Genomic DNA, 22,734 nt, shown 5'->3' with positions numbered 1-22,734 from the left:
ACCGATTGTGGTTTAGAATCTATGGTGTCATAATAAAGTGAGACAAATGTGGCTCTATTTGAACAGATCTGCACTCACACAGTTGTTAATGAATTGGCTTGTTTTGTATCTGTGATCAATGGGAAACCTCACATACACATGGTGCTTCAACAGTCTTTTAGATAAGTCAAATGAATCTTCCAAAGTTGCAGATTTTTAAATGAATGTTCCTCTTTCTATTACTATGTCTCTGCTGCAGCTCAGCATGTAAAGCACTGATGGAAACACAGGCATATTATAATATGAAGAATGACTTCTGATAAACTTTGTATGGCCCTGGTATAAAGGTTAGGGATTAAACCAAGTTGGTTTCTACAGCAGTGTACTGCAATCAATTGAAAAAAGAAAAAAAAAAGCTATGTTTTTCCGAATAAACGAGATCATTTTTCCTGTTTTCCTAAATAATTTTTGCTGTTTTCCGAATTGACAAGATAATTTTCCTGTTTTTCTGACAAATTGTTCCTGATACGTCAAAATCCTACGAGAAGCTCCCACCCGCAAGTAACGTTAACCTGCCATTAACCATGCCATATCTGTCCAACTGATCCTGGACAAACATCCCAACATCCAGCAGATCTGAATGGGCTTTCCATCCCAATAACAATAGCATCTATATGACTTAAAGACAAGAGTATCTCCCAGTGTCTCAAACCCAAAACAAAGTACAAGTTGATTAAACTAAACAAGTGGGCCATATTTGCTTCCATTGAATTGTGTTCTCATCAATACTCATCCATAAGTTCCTGATAAAATGAGATGATAATGATTCAGTAAGTCAATAAACAGAAAGTGATTTAATTTAATAACGAAAGACAAACGGTTAACTGCGAGATTAAGATCATTTAGGCATAAATAACATAGGACTGAAATGGTTGAATAAGTACTTCAAATAAACAGTTCTGTATTATTATAATATTGGAGGTGAACAGTGGAGGTAAAACTGAGCTATCTTGTTTAATTGGTTACTACAGGTATCAGTCAGCGCCATCTGTGGTAACTGGTTGCAGATAAGGAAGGGGATAGTAGAGAGTTAGAAAATAAAACAGGAGAAACACAAGTTAAGAAAGAGAGCAATGTGGATTGAAAGAGGCAGCAGGGTCTATAGACTGGTGAGTGTCTGAGTAAACAGAAGAAAACTGTAGCTGTAGACAATAATGCACATTTCGTACCTAAGCACAGCTGATTTGTTATAAGCCAAAGTAAGTGAGTTGTTACATTGGAGGACACCACTGCTGACTAGAGAGGACTTTGTGCTTTCTGATGAGGATTTCACCTCTGCTGACATCTGTTTTCATCTATTGGACCACTCACTGTTTCTCCAGGACTGACTCTCAACTGTGAGTTGGACTTTCTTTGTGTTTTGTCTGTTCGAGAATATGGATTATTTTGGCAATGGACAGGCCTGCGACTATTTGTTCAGGTCGTTACCTGCTTTGCTAATTTCAATAAAAGTGATTTCATTAAATATTTTTTCAAAATATACTATGTGTTATTTTATAAGACAACAATAATTGTCTCGGGTCAGTTATTCAAAATACAGCATAGTCAATGTGAATGGACCTACAGCTAAGTCTAACATTTTCTTTGTTTGTATGAGTAATGTAATGTACTATACAATACGATACAATACAATATGATACTTTAATATACGATACGATGCTATACTATACACTACGATACGATACAATACAATACAATATGATACTATAATATACGATAGGATACGATACGATGCGATACGATACGATACGATACGATACGATACAATACAATATGATACTATAATATACGATACGATACTATGCTATACTATACGATACGATAAGATACGATACGATATGATACAATACTATACGATACTACACTGTACTATACTTTACTATATGATACAATACTATACTATATGATACGATACTATACGAAACTATACAATACTATACTATACTATACTATATGATACGATACGATAAGATAAGATACGATAAGATACTATACAATAAGATACTATACTATACGATAATATAATACAATAGAACATAATTGGATATTGTCCTCAATCTCTTGAATTGGAAGAATGTTAAGAAAATAATTTCTAATGGTCAGTATGAAAATGATATCTTATTACAGAAATGCACAAGAGTATTGTTTTAATTTAAAACTAAATAAAAATGTTTTAAAGCATTTGATACCACAGATCATGTGAAATGACTCTCTTATCTACAGGTATATGGCAAAGATGAATACTACAATGATAAAGTAATGGTTTATATTTGTAAAATAACCCTACAGATATTGGATTATTGAGGGGAACACTGACACGGAGCACATAACTCCAGATTTGACATGACTTGTTAACAGAAGATATGTGATTTTTTCTATTTCACAGATAATTAAAACAAATATGGATAATAAAAATGAAATAGTTCAACTTTGGATGTGTTTTGGTGTAAATGAAAAATCTTTTGTGTAAATTATATTTTTTGGTATTATGGAATTTAAAAAAAAAATTAATAATGAAGACATAATATTTAAAGGGAAATTAATTTTGGGGGTGTGATAATGGGCCTTTAGCTCTTTTGGGAACCTTGCAAAGCATATATAAAGACAAAGTCCAAAATATAACAATCCTTAACAAAGCAAGTTACGTGATGGATTATAGGGCACTTTTTACCATATTTTTCTTTCTGCTTGGAGGTGCGGAACAATACATATTCACTGCATTGTATATATTATTACAGGCTATTATTTATTACGAGAAGGCTTTCAGAATATTTTTCTTACTTTCTTACTTTTCCCTACTCATTTTCAATCATGAAATGTGTCTTTTTTTTTTTTTTTTACAGCTTGCATCATCTATTTTGTGAGTCATTTTTTTGTTGGAAGTGTACACTGAGGGGATTGAAAAAATAATGATAATTATAATAATTGTCTGTAGGAAGCAATGAATTAAAATAAGATATCAGTGGTAGCTTCACTGAGAAACACAGCTTCCATTACGACAGTTAATTATATTATCTGAGTATTATCTGTATTACCTATCACTAGGTGACAGGTAAGACGGCTATTGAACACTTGGGATCACTTCAAAATTATATTTGACACACAGTACATGTTGCCTTGATTTTAGTCATCACAGCTCATCATTAAATGTCTACATCATGCCTTAAGTGCTAAAAAGTGAAGAGGAGATCAAAATTAGTCAAATCAGGCGACCTAAACTGGAAAAAGAGAAGAGAAGGTGTGTGCAGGGTAAACCCCAAGACCTTCAGTAAAGCTGAAAAGAATCCCTGATTATATGCTTGATGTTTCCCAGAGAAAACCCTCTGATACTGCAAACATAATGAGGAATAAACAGAAGAAGATCTGGGTAGATCAAATGAGCTGTGAACAAAGAACAAAGAAGCCCATCAAGTCAAGACAAGGGAGAACTGAGCTCAGTGGTTTTACATAATAAGTCTTGCTGTAGCATTCTGTATCACATGCAGTCTCTCTATTGGTGGTTTAGTTATGTACAGTAGACAAGCGATATTAGTCCGGCTGGAATGTGACAAAAGAACCAATGATTCTAAATCAAAGTGAGTGAGAGTGAAGAATGAAGTGTAATTTCTAAGATGGAAAAAAAAAGCCACTAAGACATGTTGTTGATGATTCGGTACATGAATGTGAAGCTCTGTGTGAAAAACCACAGCGCTCTCATTCATTTAAATGGGAGCAGTGAGTTGAAACAGTGGGAGTGCCAACGCAGAGAGATCCAGCAAAGCAATGCAGGGTTGTCCAGTAAAAAAAGTTGAATCAGTCATAACTTGTGCTGTTCTGCCTTCTGAAAAGAGGTTTCAGACAATGATAGATCTGATGTGTCCTTCATTCGAAGGATACCGAGGTCTTCAGAAGTGCTGATTTAATGCTTTGCTTCTGATGAAAGCCAGACTTATCAAACATGATGGAGTCTCAAACGATAGAGCTGCAACTAAGAGCTATTTTGATCAAACTAGTCATTGATTATCGAAATCATTAATCGACTAATCAGATAATTCATTACTACAGCACCAGAGTGCACCACATATCAGGGTTTTTTAAGACAAAGGTGGCAAAGGCTGGAGAACTTGCGGTGTGTGGCGTACAGTTTGTGTGCAAAGTCTTCTGTGGAGGCATTTTTTGCGAAGCATTTGAGTCCAAGACAAATTTCCCCACAGGGACAATAAAGTATATCGTATTGTATCATATTGTATCACATAGTCTTGTCTCCAGCAGTGGACAGAAGACTCTCTGCTGAACTGTTAAGTCCGGGAAAGACATCACTGTCCAACACATTGAGTGAGCACAGGCTTGTTGAGGTTAGACAGACTGAACACGGAGTTATTTACCTAGAGTTCACAATACAGGTTACATTTGTCCCGCAAAAGATAATTATTTAGTAATTAAATCAAAAATTGCTTGTACCCCCTGCTGTTCTTAAACACAAACTACAAAATAACTCTAGCCCGTGCGCGCTGCAGACTGTCTGAGTGCTGCATTGCGTTTTTCATTCTGTCAACGTCACCTGCCCGAAATTTTCAACAAAGGCAGTCCGCCCCTGGGGTTCCTCCAATGGCGCACAGAGCCTTACTGCTTCAAAATTGCCACATCAGATAGGTTACATCGAAACGTCTGAAGTCCAGAATCTCGAAACTTTCCAGGAGGAGTTATTAGTTGGCATTCAAGGCAGACTTGAGAGTGTTGAGGTATTCTTCAGATACCGATTTCCTTGTAAACTAAAGGGGATCATGACAAAGAGGTGGGTAAGAGCACTGCCAAGGATCCAGAGGCACTTGAATCTAAACCAGTGGCATCAAGAGCCACCACTATAGAGTAGAGAATATAGAGAAAACTTTGGTGGATCTGTTGTCTCATATACTGATACTCCTGCAGGGTTCATGGCAGGGATGCTCTGTCATGATGTGTTTTCTGGGCAGGATCACAGATGCTGAGAGGCGGGTAGGAGAACCCCTAAGGCTCAAGTGCAACCAGTAAGGACTAGAGATGCAGAGAGGCATCTGGCATCCATGGAGGGGTAAAGTTTGGAGGACACTTTGCCAGTTCTTTTGCCTTGTTTTCTAATCCTGCTCTGAGGATCATAGCAGATAAGAGCTGCCAAGGCCTCAGTTAGTCAAGCGAGGGCAACTGGAGCTGAAATCCACGACGATCCAGACCAGGACTTTATCAAAAAACCACAGACTTCGTTGATCGTCATTGTTGAGTAGACTAAACAACCGAATGAATACACACAGAAATGTAGGGGACACACGGGTCTCTGCTAAGTACAATGTAGCAACGATCAATGAGGACTTACCATATAAAAAGTGACCTTAACCACTTACTTCAGTACATCTTACATTTTCACATAAAAACCTTAATTTGCTGATTTGCATTTGAAACCTATGGGCTTGTGAGTATTTAACGAAGGTTAGGGATGAATATAGTGAGCTTTTGTCAGAGCAATAACGGGCCAATTTAATGTTGAGATAGAAAAATTCATGTCTTAATTGTACCTGATTTGAATATCTGGATTATGAAGCCTTCCCCAGGTGTAAAGCCTTGTATGATTAATGACAGTGGAAGAACTAGTTCTCTGTGCCTCTCTCCCCTCCATATCAGTGTGAGCATGAACTAGCTCACTTTCATGTTTCATTAATCTTATTCAGGCTGCCGAGCACACCTTTTGGTAAAAATCTCCTGTCTCATCAACAGTGTTACTTTGGAGATGTGAAAAATGTCTATGCTCTCCATGGAAAAGAGAGCAGTGCTTTTTCTTTCGCTTTTGGTCAGCTCAGACGGGGGGTGGGGGGGTGGGGGGGTGGGGGCACATTACTCATCTGTGAGGCCACTGAACTGCAGTGTTCACAGTGAGGGACATGGGACTTTCCTCAGCTCTGCCCCTGGCATTCTGCAAATCACATTAAATCACATCTTGTAATATATTTGCTTTGCTGATGGGGACATTTTCTTAAAATCATTCGGAAGAGGACACGCTACAATTTTCTGGCTTTTTATGAAGTATCACGTCAACAGTCATGTACACATATTTTTGCGCCTCGCCTAAATTTGTTTGATTTAACATGATAACTCTTGATATGTGTTTATCATAAATGATTAAGGAATATGCTGTGCAGTGTTAGCATACAAAATGAAATATTAAACTTTTTTTAGAGAAGATAAGTTATCGGATAAGTTGTTGTAGGACACCTTTGCAGCCTCTTCTTTAATATCATGGATAGAACAATCTTTCTTTCATTTCATAACTTTGATAGTGATAGTGATCATCTGTTTGGGAAATATTGAGTTCCAGATTGTATTACAACGTCTACTTAATTTGACACTGCTGCCCTTTATTGAATAGTTAAACTCTCTTATGTTAAGAGTTAATGGGTGTAACTATGAAATTGTCATTTAAAATTCATTATGTGTTTTACTTATCATCTATTGACCTCATAGACAATCATATTTTAATATTAATTACATAAGAAGTTGTATTGAAGAATGAATTTTCTATAAATATATAGTGTTTGAAGAATTAAGCATTTGGAATATTTTTATGGGAGTTAGAGTTATGATGAATTTATATTTAAGAATGTTGAACCTAGCCACATAGTCGTTACTTTATCTTTGTTTCATTTCAGTTTAGTATTAAACTTTTGTTTCAGTGTAGATGATTTGATTTCATCATATTGTTATATTTATTGATAAGGTTAGAAATCTAGGTTTTAATAATCTCATTGGAATGTATATATTATGACATAAGAATGTATTTACCTAGTCTTAAGTGATAACTTTTATCATATATTGGATAGGAAGTCACTTTGAATTGTAACAGAAGTAATGAAACAACTGATGAATGTATCTTTATTTCTGAATGTTGTGTTTAAACTCACATAATTGCTGCTTTGACTTTTATTCACTATATCACAGCAGGACTATTATTAATCAGAAAATATCATGAAATACTTGGATGTTATGAAAGGAATGTTTTTACAACTTTAATGTGCCAAAGTGATTTAAAGTGGCGTTTTTGTGTGTAAAATCTCCGAAATTCATTTATTTCAGAAGCTGCAGACACCGACCACAGTCAGAGTCTCCTGAGAATAAAACATTCAAACAAACCCAAAACTCCACTTATCTTGTTAAAATGATTTAGAAAAAACAACTTCATAGAATTTTTTCTCTGAGCTGGCCCCCAGACACCTCATGAGTAAGAAACCGCCCCTTTAAGAAATCTCTCTTTTTTTTTTTGTTCTAAGTAAGAATTGAAAACGTTTGAAACCAGTTCGGTTTATTGTCATTTTATTTTGTAACATTAAGTTGCAAATTTCCATGAACATTATTTTTTGAAAATTTGAGTGAAGTCAGATTATTTGTGAATTTGTGTCGTTTACGTTCCCCGTTGCAATACTTAAGCCTCGAGTTGCACACTTCAAGTCACTACTGAACAATTCTTTTCATGATTTACCATTCTTTTCTTTTATTTTCATTTATAGGCTTTATGATTCCTTTGCATGTTATTCTACCATGTACTCTTCAGGCATTTAGCTATATAATAAAAGTATGTCTTAATCAAGACGTTGTCATTTGCATTTTCTAAATGAGTAGTTGACAAGTCACTGACTGGAGTAAGAGCTTAGGGTTATAAGACTGATTCATTGATTAAAATGTACAAAGGTTAGTGCTTCCTCCTGGCTCTAACAAATCCTGACTAAAACGGAAGTGTTGCCCACAATAATGAGGTAATTACATAATAAAGTATGAGTACTCCAGCAATATTTATTCAGATTTCAGTAAAACTTTGCATTGAAAAATGTGCAAATAACATACATAAAAGGCTCATTAGTTCCAGCACTGGTACTGAACACTGGTGATGGACAAAAATCATGCAGAGCAGAATCATCCAATATGGACATAATTCCTCAGGAAACTGGTCTGACTCTCTGGCGCCAATGCACATCCAATCTCCAATATCAATTTATATATACATAAACACAAGATATGTAATGGAAGCATGATATTTTACAGTTTAAGAATAAGCTTAATTTTTATACAATGACATCAGTGCACTGAAGCACTTTCAAGAAATATCGACACATGTCGGACAACAACACAGATACCGATATATCTGCGATAGGCCAATATCAGTTGACTGATATATCGGTCGGGTTCTAGTGTTATGGGCATCAACTGATACACATCAAAAGACCGACCCTGTTAAAGCTGATGATTTCATATATTTCACTCATCATCATCACCATCAACAAAGCTCAAGTGCAGAGCCAAACCAACAATGAACTGATCCTACTTACAAGTATATACCGCATTCATCTGTGCTGTAGACAATAACTAGTAAAAACATCTGAAGCAGTGAGAAAGCTGCTCCTGACAACATGATATAACTTTGCCATGAAGAGTTTAGGCATGGTTTTATGTTTCGAAACACTAATAACTGATCATGATTAGAGTCTCCTGAGAGTAGTTCTATGTAAAACAGACACCACTGTGCACACATGGGAATGCAGTTCCCTTTACAGAGCTTGACTTTGTAATAAATTGTACATTGTGAACTCAGGGCACTTATTCCCCTCATTGACCTCAACTGACCTTGGCTAATTGTCTAAAATATACCTCTGAAGACTGAAAAATCAACAAAGTCAGTGAATTGTACAGCAAAATTATAGCACCTGAAAAATCCTTTTGTTACTAAGTCTAGTTCTGTGTTTGTGAAATGAAATGTGTGACATGCATCTGCCTTTCTGCCTGTTTCTTGTGTCTCTAAGTAACTAAAAGCAAGCCAGTTTTTTTTGTATCCCCTTAGAGTTAAGATTAGGGCGAGAAGAGCTGACAATTGGATGTGCGTTATTACCATGGGCCTGCTCCTTCTGTTTACCTCCTCCTCTCCTCCCTCCTCCCTCTAGCTCTGCCTCTTCTTTTTTCTCTCCCTCTGTCTCACGTCTCTGCAGCTCCCCCCCCCTCCCCTCCCGCTCCTCTCCTCTGTCACGGAGCGGGAGCCGGGGAGTGACGCATCATCATTCGTTATTCCACTGAACACTCTGTCGATTCCCCCCTCTGAGCTGCAGTTTCATATCTCATCAAGAAAAATGCCAGCCGTAACCGCGGCTGGCTCCAGATTAAAAAATCAGGTGCGCTGTGCTACAGGCAGACCTATTTGCAGCAAAAAGCCTTTACAGTGAGAGGAGAGGAGAGGAGAGGAGTTAGCAAGAATATATCTATTGGAGGCCTCACATTTCCCTGTTAAATTAGGCCATGAATGTCCAAATGCAGTATGAGGGAAATATCATCATTGCTCACTTTTTGAATGATTCCTTTTCACTGCACCTTGTTTTTTTTTTGTTTTTTTTACATTATCTATATACACTTTTTTCGCTCGCTTTTTTAAGGTTAGGGTTTATAACATCAATGATAGCAAACCTGTTTGAATGATGAACATTTGATGTTACTGTATAGATGTTCGGGAAAACTGTTTGCAGCTACCTTTCCACCTTAAAACTGCTATTAAACTGAGCTCTTGAGTCCTGATTGAACCCTGTCTACAGCACTGAGTGTTGAGATCTATCAAACAGTAAGGGTTGGCTCCAAATGCTTGATCAGATCTTTACTCAAGCTTTGATCACATATTGCATGATAGAAGCATTAATCTTATTAATTTAACTATTTATTTCCGACAGCTCTCTGCGGTAATAAAACATTATACACTGATGCATTTGAGAATTGTGGCTCACTTCATTCAAATAAAAAAGGGTTTTGGGGGAAATGTCATGCATTCAAAACACTAGAGCCAACGCAAAAGACTCAATCACCTGTGTGTGAAGTAGTTTATTTTTTTAAAAGCTTATTCTCATTGGCTTTTTACTCTCCAAGCTTTTATTGCATGTACAGTAAGTGTCTCTCCTGTGCTGCGCTGCTACGGAGCAGAGGAGAGGAAGCAAAGTAGCACAGCCGTAAACAACAGCAAAACATAGTACACTCTCAAAGTGAGCTGAAATGAAATGAGTGCCCATAAATGAGGTAAAAAACATAGATAAACTGCCTCTGCTGCGTTTTGCTGTCATTTGAGGTTGCACTTTATCCACTCCTCTCCACTCTTCCTCCTCCGCTGTGTGCAGCACACGCACAAAGTGGAGCAGAGAACAGTAAAGTACTCGAGTTGACCATAACTAAACTGGTTACGTTATTGTAACAAAAAAGCTTTGCAAGTATAAACCCAAAGAGACTCATTTATCAGTGCTAGCAATGCAAAAGAATAAAACTACTGCTTATCGCCACACTGTGTCGCCAAAGAGAACAAAACAGATCTTGGAGATCGCTACTTTAAACTACCTTAAACATGCAACCTTCGTGTGAATAACTAACTGATGAAACCCTCAGTTTGTAATTAGCATGCACTTCTTTTGTTCACCAATATGACCAGTGTTTCCCATTAATTGTTTCCCGCCATAATCGTATTTGAGCCGCCTTAGTGGCCGAACATTTCTATACACTCTCATAAACGTTACGTTGTTTTACGGCTGGTCGGTATATCCAGTTTTTAAGATATATCAATACATTTTCGAACGAGCTATAGCTTATTTTGCGTTAAAATAACTATCCGTTTTTTGTCATTTGAAGAGTATCTAGTCAAGTGGTCAAAGCGGTTACGTTCAACAGCACAAATAAACTGCCCCACACACAAAAATGAACAAACGTCAGCGTTAACATTTTCTTTCCCGTGCAAGTCGGGTAACGTGTGGCTTGTTTGTTAGGCAATGTAGAATAGTATAGTTTGTTTGATTGCTTGCTTTATTTGTGTGTAAATGCTGACATGTCCTATCAGGTCAAAGTGCCTCTGTTTATGGACCATATAGTGCTTATTGCAATTCGGATTTTATTGTACATAAATTGTAATTCTTATGTCCATTTTATTATTTTTTTTACTTATTTCCATCTGTGCAATAAATCAACTCTGATCCTGATTCTGGAAGTCTTATTCATGATAAGCAAAGACACAATGCAAACTTGAAACAATGTAGGTATTTGTATTTATGTCAAATTGTAACAGTATTTTATATGTTCCTAAGTAATGAACTAAGTCACTTTTTCTTTCTTTGTTTCAAAGCTGAAATATGGGCAAAAGTCTTCTTTGTTTGGATCATTTATGAACTGGTAAAATGTCTTTCTCATGCTTTGTGGATGTGACCTTTTTGCTGTGTCATCACCATTCATACCTATACAGCCAGTAGTTAAATAACTAAAGTACAAAATGATTTAGAGCACAACATTTTTTTTCTAGATATAACCTCTTAATGTTGCTGTCAGAGTGCTCCAGAATGATGCATTTGACTTCAAAATGTAGACCAGGGTGATGATTTCAATCTTTTAAAAAAAGAGCACCAGATAGTGTGCTCCAACCACCAGGATATCACATTACTCAGCCTCTCAGATAGAGGTGATACCAGGGTGCTGGAAAGGAGGCTCAAATTCAGGAGGAGCAATGCATATTCCATCTTGGTCGCACAACAGTGAACCACCTCCTTAATTTGCATTGGGCAGAGGGGGGGGGGGTAAGCTAAAGAATCAGATCAACAAGCAGATTGGTGCTGCATCAGCAAGAATGTATGCAATGTACTAGTCTGTTGTGGTTCAGAGGGATCTGAACCTGAAGGCAGGTACATCACACTGGCAAGACCAAGAACCAACAGAAACAATCCAATATCTAATCTTGTATAGGATCATCATGGAAGAAGGAGTTGAAGGAAATGGTTAAGAAGAAGGACATATAAGCTATCTTGTAAAGCCTGCTGCTACATGGGTCCAGTTTTTGTCAATGCTGGACACTGTGGATACTAGACTCATTCATTCTCAACTAAATTTGCTCACCTGGCACATCCAGTAAAAGGTTTTTCTCTCTCACTAGCTTGCTTCTTCATTGTGCAAACCACTATCAGTTTCTCTGCCTGAACCTGTCTACTCATTGGGCACATGCAGTTCTCTTAGCTGCCAACATACTGCATCATGGTCATCATTTGTTCCTTCAGTTGTACATGTGAACATCATCATTTCAAGTGCTTATGAATACATTCATAGAAATAGGCAGATAAGAAAAGAGTGTCTAGCGAACATGAAGTTGTTAAAGAGTAAGGCAAGTGCTAAATGTTAATAAGAAACATGTTTTCAAGATTCATGTTTCAAGGCCACATTGCCAATTCAATCTTAATGCACAGCTGTCCTGAACAATAGTAAATGTTAATGTGCTAGAAGGCAATGCTTTAGAAAAGGGCATGAAAAGTCTGGTCTGGTCACGGTCTGATTCTACACTGAACTACATTTGAATAAAAACCTCTTCATTGGAAAAAAAAAAAGATGTGTTTTAGTGGCTGTATGGAAATGATTGGGGGGCGGGGGGAAGTGTCAGAATCAGGTCTGAGCAGGAGAGGGTCTTTTCATTTTTCTGTTTTATTTCAACATTCTTTTGCAATTGCTCCAAAAACTACTACTTGGATTTAAACTGACAACATATTGGCAATCTACATGGTTACTTTTTAGGGGTGTGACGAGATCTCGTACCACGAGATCTCGCGAGACTCGACGATATTTTTCGCAACGATATTTTTCGTCAAAGTGAATTTTGTCTCGCGAAGCTATAATTAAGGGGCGCACAAAAAAAAAGAAAAAAAAAGAAAAAGATGATTGGTTTTCTATCGCTCATTCGCACGTCATGTCTTCTTTTTATAATGTCACGTGTGGATCATTAACCTTGTTTCAGCTTCTACTTGTTGAGAAGATCTCAGTCAATAGTAGGAGATGAGGAGAGGAGCAGTAGGTTGACCTCAGGTCTCTACACTGAGAGACTGAGGTAGGAGGAGCAGGGAATCTAGCGCAGCTATGGAAGCCTAATGATGTAAAAAGTAAAATGAGTCACACTACCAAATTATAACACAATTTATATCAGCATTCACACACATTTTATACGGGAAAAGCATTTTCAAGTACATTTTTGTGTTGGTACAATTAGCTTTATAAGTGTGATATTTTTGACTAGAGCTGCAACATGTAGTCAACTAATTACCAAACATTGAATTAAACGCCGTCTACCATTTGTTTTTATGAAAAAAAGTCCAAATTCTCTAGTTCCAGCTTCTGAAAATAGGAATATTTTGTTTTATTTAGTCCTAACATAAATATCTATGGGTTGTGGATTGTTGCCTGGGACACAAAAAAGACTTTTGAGGATGAGCTCAGGGGAACAGTGATCAATATTTCACAAACGTCTAACCCTCCTCCACACCTGAATAGTTTTCATACACTCCCTTACATACTTAATGTAAAATATATACATATAACCATGTTAGGGGTCAGCCCACCCAATTACAATACCTTCCCTGTGGTATATATCAAGGCATATACTGTTTTGATTGTATTTGTCCAGGTTTTGAGATGTCTCACTACATTTCTGACCCCTTCTATCTCAATACACGGTGTACAGAATTTAGTTTATAGTTCCAGCATTGTTAAGAGTCACTTTTGATTGTAACCATGCACTCACATAAAAAGAAAAAGTGTGTATTGCTCCTGATTTGTGGTTCTCAGGCAACACTCCCACCCAACCAGGGTCTAGATATACACATGTGATTGCTGGGGAAGAAACATTACCTCTGCCAGCTACAGCTTACTGCTTTAAAAAAAAAATATCTCCCCAAAACCTCCGTGACTAAGCTACAGGTGCCAATGTGAATCACATGCAGTATATTCCTAAAAACTCTCCAGAATTGTACATGGATAAAAAATTAAATGAAATTGTATTAACAAAAACAAGCATGTCATTACATTATATATTCAATTAAGAAGTAATGCACCAAGGAATGATCAACAGCAGATTTGTTCAAATTAGCATAATGCTATCATTTATTTCATGTGGTCTTTATTGTGTGTTTTTGTGGAAGTAGGTCAGGCCTCATACTGTTATTTGGTTCTTTTAGTGAGATATTTGGCAGCTATTTTAGACTGACTCAACACTGCGCAAGGCTTCCAGAGTGCCTGAAAATATATCTTAAACAGCCCATGAGCCCTGAAAGCTCACCACTTTTGATTAAAGTGCCACAGTAGAAGTGTGTGTCTGTCAGTGCACAGAGTGGCTGACATCAGCCTCAGCCTGCATTACTGCAAATGGAACACATTAGCTGCAAATAAAAAGCCATTGGCTGACATACAGGCAGCTAAATACATACTGCTGACTTGTAATGCTATGTCTCTGCCTTAAAGAAACCTTCACCGAGCTTTCAAACGTTTGGGTACTGTAGGTACTCCATCAGCCAAACAGGTTGGTAGAGAGTACAGTAATGAGTGTATGAGGCCGGAGGAGAATCGGGGAGCGCCAGACAGACAGAGAGAGGAGGAGCGTCAAAAGTTAGTCAGTGAGTAATAATGAGAACGCTGCTGTATGTGAGCTATAATTAAGCAGGGGTGAGATAACTGACAGTCGGCTCATCTGAGATCTTCCAATCTTGTTTGTTTCAGTGCGTTAAGCAGACTGAGGCTGGTTTCAAAAAAAGATATATTTGGAAATCAGAAATAATGAAATAAAAAGCAAGTATATAACACTTATTAATAAAGACATACATTTAAGATCAAGAGGAAAATATGTTGATGATTATCAGAAACTAATATATGTCAATGTGTCATCAGGATATTGTTTTAAAAACCATTTCAAATATTTGAATGGCAGCACTTTATCACACCTGTTGTCCTCCTGGTTCTGGTTTGACTGTTCATAAAGCATAAAGTAAAAATGATCACAGAATTCAATGACAGTGGTGATGACTGTACTTGCTTTTACTTTCAGATTCAAATTTGACCCAAGGACAACAGGAGGGTTAAATCAACACTTGTCCATTGTGAGTGGATAAGCATTATAGCTAGTGTTTACTACAGGTCTAGTGGTGCTGACTGCAACTCTTTAAAAAGGTTTGAACAGCTTCCTGTGTGCACTCCACTGTCGAAACATTCCCTCTTTATAAATATAGAATGTTTCCCAACAGCACACAATGAGGTACAAAAATCTCCATTACTTTACATTACAGCCTACAGCACGAAAAAAGAAATATTTAGAGCTTTTATAAATTAAATGTAAGACTTTTAATACCTTCTAAGCCCTATACATGAGGGAACTGAATTGAGTGCTTCTTAAGACTTTTCCACACCTGCAGATACTCTGATTTAAATATCAGTACACTTCAAAGAACACTGAGGAAGTGGATTGACCTGACCTTAAAATGTCTTACATCAGTGGTCAGTGGTACTTACAGTCTCTGGGGAGGCTGGAGGCTTGAATCTGCTGGCACAGACCAGGAAGGAGTCAGGTTGGGGTTTGCTGTTCTTCACGTCAGGATCGTCTCCCAGGACGATGTGGTCGAACCCAGAGAAGAAGGCTTCGTGTTGGCTCGTCTTCATATCGAAGGTGACGCCTGCCGAGCTGGTCGCCACCGCTGTGGGGATGCTGTGTTTCTGCAGGTGGTTTATCAGCTTCTCCACACCTTTAGTGCATGTTAAACAACGAGATCTGACATTAGAAAAACATATCAGTTTGTCACTTTACAAAGGTAATCATTCAATGAGAAAGCCCTGTTGATATGGAGCTCCTTCCCAGCTTGTGAATATGTTTTTATTTGTATTTTTTATTTTATTTTGATACCTCAGCAGAATTGTGGGAGGATTTTAATCTACAGCTTCAAGTATAACAGTCCATAAAACCTGTAATAAAACCCCCTCAAGGAGGACAGTCCTTTAACTTTAATGTTAGGTGATGAACATGGACACCGAAACCATCTGCAGGTCCTCAGCAAAGTGCTGGCAGTGCTGTTCCATGCTGCCACTTTACCAAAGATTTTTACTGCATGTAGATACAATGGTTCCACCCTGCCATATTTCTGCATGAAATATGTCACAGCGGGCAATTAAAGCTGAATTAAAGCTGTTCTATTCCAGGTTCTGTAAATGCAGCCAAAAACAGCAACCTTGCAAAACCACTACAAGATTCCTATCCCATGTGTTCTGAGATATGAACGCTACACATCCACTAAATGCTTTCAAACCCATGAATAGTGGAGGCAGCAAAGAATGTGAAGTAAGGTGAAAAACAAAGCACAGTTGAAAGTTTTCCACTATCTGATGTGAAGATATTACACATGCCGTTAAGATTAAGTATCTTGAAATGTCTCGATTAGGGCTGCAACTAAAGATTATTTCGGTATCGACTAATCTCTTGATTCTTTTCTTGATTCATCGATTAGTGGATTAGGCCTACGGTTGGGCAATTAATCAAAAGATAATCGAAACCGACATTTAGAAACTCTAATCGACTTAATCTTGCTCATGTCAATTCATTGTGGTGTTAACTGTTGCCATGACAGTAACGGTTGCATATCTTTAATGAATTTGAAAACTTGTCTCCAGTGATCATTGAAACCCAAACCATGATCTTTACATAGCTCTAATCAAGTAAACTAGACATTAACCACAGCGTCACACCATAAAACATCATTATTTTCACTCCCTAAAGATCCTCATGTGCGAAAATAATCGAAAAATTTTCGACCTCCATATTGCCAGAATTCACAATAGCAGCTAGGAGGCTATTCATGTCACATAAGTAGTGTCCTCCATTCCTCACTGTGTATGTCCTGAGTGGAGACTGCAGGACAATTAAAGGTTAATAACTCCCTTCCATTATTATGCTGTTATATTATCATGATATCGGTGGTATAAAATGATCTTCAAATGACAATAATATCGTTTATCGTGATTATTTCTTAGACGGCTGTGTCTCAGGAGGTAGAGCGGTCGTCCACCAAGTGGAAAATTTGCAGTTTTGATTTCTCCAGTCCACATGTCGATGTGTCCTTGGGCAAGATACTTAACCTCAAATTGCTCCTGTTGCTGTGCCAACGGTGTATGAGCGAGTGTGAATGGTTAGTTTCCTCCTGATGAGCAGGTTGACACCCTGTGTGGTAGCTCCTGTCATCAGTGTATGAATGTGTGTGAATGAGTGAATGAGACATGTAGTGTAAAAGCACTTTGAGTGGTCATAACGACTAAAAAAAGCGCTATAGAAGTACATTCTATTTACAATATATCGTCCAACAAAAGTAGTTATCATGACGATGACGATGTCTAATGTGGATCACTGTTTCCAAAAGAACAACGTCACATCCTCAAATGTCTTGTTTTGTCCACAAACCAAATACATTCAGTTTACTGTCATAAAGGCCTAAAGAAACCAGAAAATATTCACATTTCAGAAGCTGGAATCAGATCATTTTTTGGCAACTAATTTTATGTCAATCAAGTCATTGATTGATCGACTAATCATTGCAGCTATAATCTGGATAGTTAATCACAGATTAACTGTTGGCCATCATGGGAAATGAACCAGCTCTAATGCTCCACTGGTATTTAACAGCCTGAGTCAAAGACCACCTCTGCAACATCATAAAAAAATCATTACACCTTCATGAAATTGTCCTTCAATTATTTATTATCCTTCAGAGGAAAAAAAGAGCAGATGCAATATTTCACACAGGAAATGAATGAGTATTGTTTCAGCCATCATCAATTACCTAAATAGAATAATCATCAATGAACTATGCCAGCATTCAGGTGACTTGATACCTGCAATAAGCAGTTTCCTGCTACAAAGTAATACACCATAAATGTTGAGTCTGGTTAAACTTGTTTTTCTCTCAATGACATGTTGATGTTCATACATAGTTGAGGTCAATCCTAACGCAGTCTGAGAGTAAAATGAACAGTAGCTAATAATTGTACCCAAATTCCACAGGTGGCTGAAGAGCTTTCATGATTAATTTAATTGAATTAGTTAATTTTATTATTGGAAAAAATGCAAACTTTCCCAATGGTTAGACCTGTCATGATAGCTACTTTAGTTGGACGATATATTGTCTGAGAAATAATCGCGATAAACGATATTATTGTCATTTGAAGATCATTTTATATCACTGATATAATGATAATATAATAGCATAATAAAGTGTGGGGGCTGGGATTGGAGAGTAGGTGCTACACTTATGTATAAACACAGACTGTCATTATGGTTGGGGACAGAGTAATTTACCTTTAATTCTTCTGCAGTCTCCACTCAGGACGTACACAGTGAGGAATGGAGGACACTACTTATGTGACATGAATAGCCTCTTAGCTGCTAATGTGAAGTGTGGCAATCCTGAGGTCAAAAAAATGATCACGGCCATTTCCATGCATCATATGATAAGTCCATGTATAGACACGATGATGTTGATAATTAGGTTATTGTACAATAAGTCGATAACGTCATTACTGTGATAGGTCTACCAATGGTTTCCTGTGATGTCTTTGACTTTGTCCTATAATGTTGTGCCATGAAAGATCCAAACAGCCTAAATACCCACATTCATGTTTTACTATTTGCCTGATTAATGTGCACTGCTGGTGAACTACAGCACACAATAACAGAACGACTGCTTCAATGCACTTTTGTGAAGGAGCCGATTAAATAATGAACATCAACCTAATGGCTCTGCTAAGCCAACCCTGACAATCAAGGTTTTCTTGTCTTTGTTCAGACGCTCTCCATTATAATTCAATGATGTTATGACATTGGTAGATCAAATCTGGGCATTAATATATGATGCACCTGCTGAATCACCATACTTACACAACACTAATGGACACATTTATAAGATGTGCTTTCTTTTCTGATGCCAAAGAAAAGACTCATATATGATGACATGCTTTATCATGTACATACATCTGACACTTTAGTTGTCAACATCTATTTGTCACAACGGAGACACGTGTATTGGTCATTATTGTGGACCTATTACAGTATAATCTCCTCATTAATCAAAAAATAATTGTTGCAGCTATTAGAACAAAGTGTTGCAGATGGCGTGCACAAATGTCCTAACAGTGCACACACAAAAATGGCAGAAGCAGCAGACTCCTACACTTAGAATAAAGAGGACAGCAGCCCACGCAGGCGCTACGGATGGACCAATCACAGCTGACAATAAACCAGTTGAATTTGACTGTCTGGACTGTTTTGTGTTAGCCTTTAAATATGGCACTGATAAAAGATGGTAAATGAGGCGTACCTGGCATGAGTTGAGCAGAGGGAAATATCCTTTCTTGTATTTGTCTGCTTTCAGCGAGGAGTTCCTCTGCTGTCATGGGAAGCTCCAGAGTGTCCCGGATAATTTGGGAAGCAGCCAAAGCATTTTTACCCATCACTGTTGACTTCACCTCCCATGTGTACTGTTTTCCAAACCTGTCACATATTTCCTGGAAGGACACAGTGTACAGCCGCTCTGTGTCTGAAAATGAGGAAATACAGAAAGAAATGAATAGCTGTAAATAATAATAAATCATTTATGATTAGACATCAATGGAACCTCTTGTACACTGCCACCAAGTCATTATAGCCTGTTAATGAACAGAGGAGACTCAAACAGATGGCAGTAGCACTATACTGATTAGAACTAGTGTTTCATTCAACATGATTCTTTAACTATACTAACACCTCAACTAAAATGACGTTTGGATATTAAACAATACAGGTTTAAACTTTCATTGAGTCATATTCTGTCCTGTCACTTGCTCTTGTTTAACAAGGGTGCTACCAAGCCAAACCCCATTACAGAAATAGGTCATTTTTAGAGGATGGGTTTAGCGGTAGAAACATAAACCGTAAAACCGACTTAATAAACTTTTAAAATGGTCAGTGGAAACATATCGGCAAATCGGCATGTATATATAATCAATAAGGAATTTTAAATTGAGTTAAAAAGTAACTTTTAGAAGTGGGTCACCGTCGCAACCAGTCTCCACATTAAACATTAGCAGTCACTTCAGCTCAACGTCAATCAAGGTAAGCAATATTTAGGTTTTTATAATGTGTGTTGCACATACTGGTTAATCAGATATACGCCGATTCTATCAGTAGATTATAATGTTTAATACTTTGTACTAAATCATGTTCAAAATGTTAAGTTGTTTCATTCATATGCAAAGAAAGTAAAAATTTGTATTTTTTTCTATGGAGTTTGGCATGCAACCATTCACCGTGAATGAGTTTCTCCGTTGACTTAGCTTTAGCGTTGGTGCACATTTATATAAAAAATACTACAACGTATAAAACACAAAGTGTTAAAGACCTAATAATAATCCATCCATGTCGAAAATGACATGGCTCACAGGTTTGTAGGAGCTGCTTGACACAGGCATGTTTGACTCAGTTTAGTTCCGCGTTGAATAAATCGGAAGAGGGGAATATAAAAACTAACACAGATATACACCCTGGCATGAAGCTATAGCTCTTATTATGTGACAGTGTTCACACTAAATATGGTACACACGCTTTACAAATCCGGTTCGATAAAATTGACAGTGAATTCAATATTTTTGCCTGAAACGAAGCTTCAGTTTGTTCAGGGATACTTTATAATCGTCCTGGAAGCAATGGCTGCTGGGAAATGAAGTCATTTGACATTTGTAGTCTAAAACAAGGGAGTAAAGTTGAATAGTACATGCTTAATGCAAAACACAAAAACAATTTAATAATAATAATAATAAAAACAATAATAACAATAATAATAATAATAAAAAAGTTTTGAGTTTTATGTAAATGCCAACACTAGCAGTTGAGAGTTTGATAGGCAGCAAGGCATATGATGTCAAACTGTGTGTGTGTGTGTGTGTGTGTGTGTGTGTGTGTGTGTGTGTGTGTGTGTGTGTGTGTGTGTGTGTGTGTGTGTGTGCGTGCGTGCGTGCGTGCGTGCGTGCGTGCGTGCGTGCGTGCGTGCGTGCGTGTGCGTGCGTGCGTGCGTGATGTCAAAATGAAAGCAGTCAAGACACAGATATCCTGACTGTTACTCTCTTTTTAAGTCAAGCTCCGAAACCCCTGACATCTTTTAACACACCACCTGTGTGTTAAACAGCATTTCTGTTATAAATGTGTGTTCCACAAGTGATCTAATTCTGATGAAATCACTATGACATTATCAAGGTTACAAAAACAAAACTCATCCTGAGCTAAATATTTATTTTCACAGTCTTGGCAAAACTAACCATGACCAAGTAAAGAAATGTTTATGCATAAAATCAGTGGAGGGCCCATTTAAGTCTATATCCACAACTTCTGAATGTCATCACACATTTAACGTCAAAGATGTTAAGAGAACACAATGAAGATGCTGCTTGACAACACTTTTAGATAAAAAAATGTTTTTTTATTAAGTAAACATATCTCAAATCTCTATTGTCCAGAGTGTGTCATAGAGATGGGTTGCTGCAAATTACTGAACAAGAGGCTTTTCACTGGATTGTTTCCAGCACTGCCACATTTTTCTGAATAATTGGAAGCTCCATGTTAACAAAGTTTGTCTTGTTAGTGTGAAAGAGATGTCAGGGGGATGAGAGAACCTTGTAACCTGGATGATCTAATGAGTCTATGGATTTTACGTCTAATTGGGGGACGGTGAGAATGAAATGGAGGCTTTGAATCCTGCCGGGTGTGCTGGTGCCAAATTGCGCAGTTTAGGGAATTGCTATTCGACTCATTGTCTTGACTGAAAGCTTAGAAGCAGGAATAAGAACCATGTGTCTTTCTTGAGGAATATTTTCCTGATGAAACATTTGTATTTTTTATGTTTCATGTAAATATAACATCTCTGACAAGGCGCAGTCGTGAGACGATGAAATCGAGTGTTTTTATTTTGCTCCTGCAGGATCTCGAGCGCAGAGCAGGAAGCCTGATGATGCTTCCAATCCCACAAATCAACGCAACGGCAAAAAGATGACAGTGTGGAAGACGTAGCAGGAGATTGCTATGAAGTTAGCCCGGGGCGACATTTTGCTGTCTGACTGAAACAGTGTGTCTGTATATAAATAGTGGAGTGGTGAAATCATACACAGAAACACAGTTAGTTAGTTTTCACATCTCCCTCTGGAGTGGGACTGCTGCACACACAAATACAATTAAGCTGGAGCTGGTATATTCAATTCTAATTATTAGTCTGAGATACATATATAAACATGATTTGACTTTATTATTACAATTCACATATCAACAGTGTGTAGGGTCAGCAGTGTATAACCTTTTAATCCTTAGTTATCTCCGTTAAAGATCCCCTCCACACATGTTTTAAGATGTATATAGAATACTCTACACTGAATATAATATAATGTGTTGATATGGATAACTTATTTACGTTTCCTCCCTTATTAGAATTATCAGAATCCAGGGGCGGATCTAGGAGTTGACTAGATCCAGGGCTAAGGCCAGACCACCTAAAGTCAGGGCCATTTTGGATGGTTCACATGCACATATGCACATAATTTAATTTGACTGTATTATATGATTACTGCAAACATTTTTAGTAGTAGTAGTAATTTATTTTGGTGCTTATTAACAATATTTCCAAAAATATTGCACATAGAAAAAGATAAATAACAATAAGGCATTAAATCAAAAGGAAAACAAAAAAAATATGACTATATATACTTTTTTTTTTTTAAATTACATTTCACTCTGTAACTTTGCCTCAACTGAAATAACTTAAGAAGTTTCACTCTTAATCACAATAGTTATAAATTCACTCAGATTCAAACATTTGGGGTGCAGCCTCA

The 22,734-nt window shown here is 37.3% G+C and overlaps 1 protein-coding gene across 1 annotated transcript in view; it reads right to left on the bottom strand.

Moving 5' to 3' along the window:
• Positions 1 to 20,336, bottom strand: part of pudp (pseudouridine 5'-phosphatase) — a 44,288-nt gene extending 23,952 nt beyond the window's left edge. Inside the window, exons 1-3 of the mRNA XM_062414439.1 lie at positions 20,262 to 20,336; positions 19,203 to 19,421; positions 15,358 to 15,587 (exon numbers count right to left, since the gene is read on the bottom strand). Of these exons, the coding sequence (XP_062270423.1) occupies positions 15,358 to 15,587; positions 19,203 to 19,421; positions 20,262 to 20,331 (519 nt within the window). The 5' untranslated portion in view covers positions 20,332 to 20,336. The remainder of the gene's footprint in view (positions 1 to 15,357; positions 15,588 to 19,202; positions 19,422 to 20,261) is intronic.
• Positions 20,337 to 22,734: the final 2,398 nt, after the last annotated feature.

The sequence above is a fragment of the Scomber scombrus genome, chromosome 24 (assembly GCF_963691925.1).
Source record: "Scomber scombrus chromosome 24, fScoSco1.1, whole genome shotgun sequence".
Classification (NCBI taxonomy): Eukaryota; Metazoa; Chordata; class Actinopteri; order Scombriformes; family Scombridae; genus Scomber; species Scomber scombrus.
Note: the sequence above shows the minus strand (reverse complement) of the source record. Positions and strands in the feature narration are given on the sequence as shown.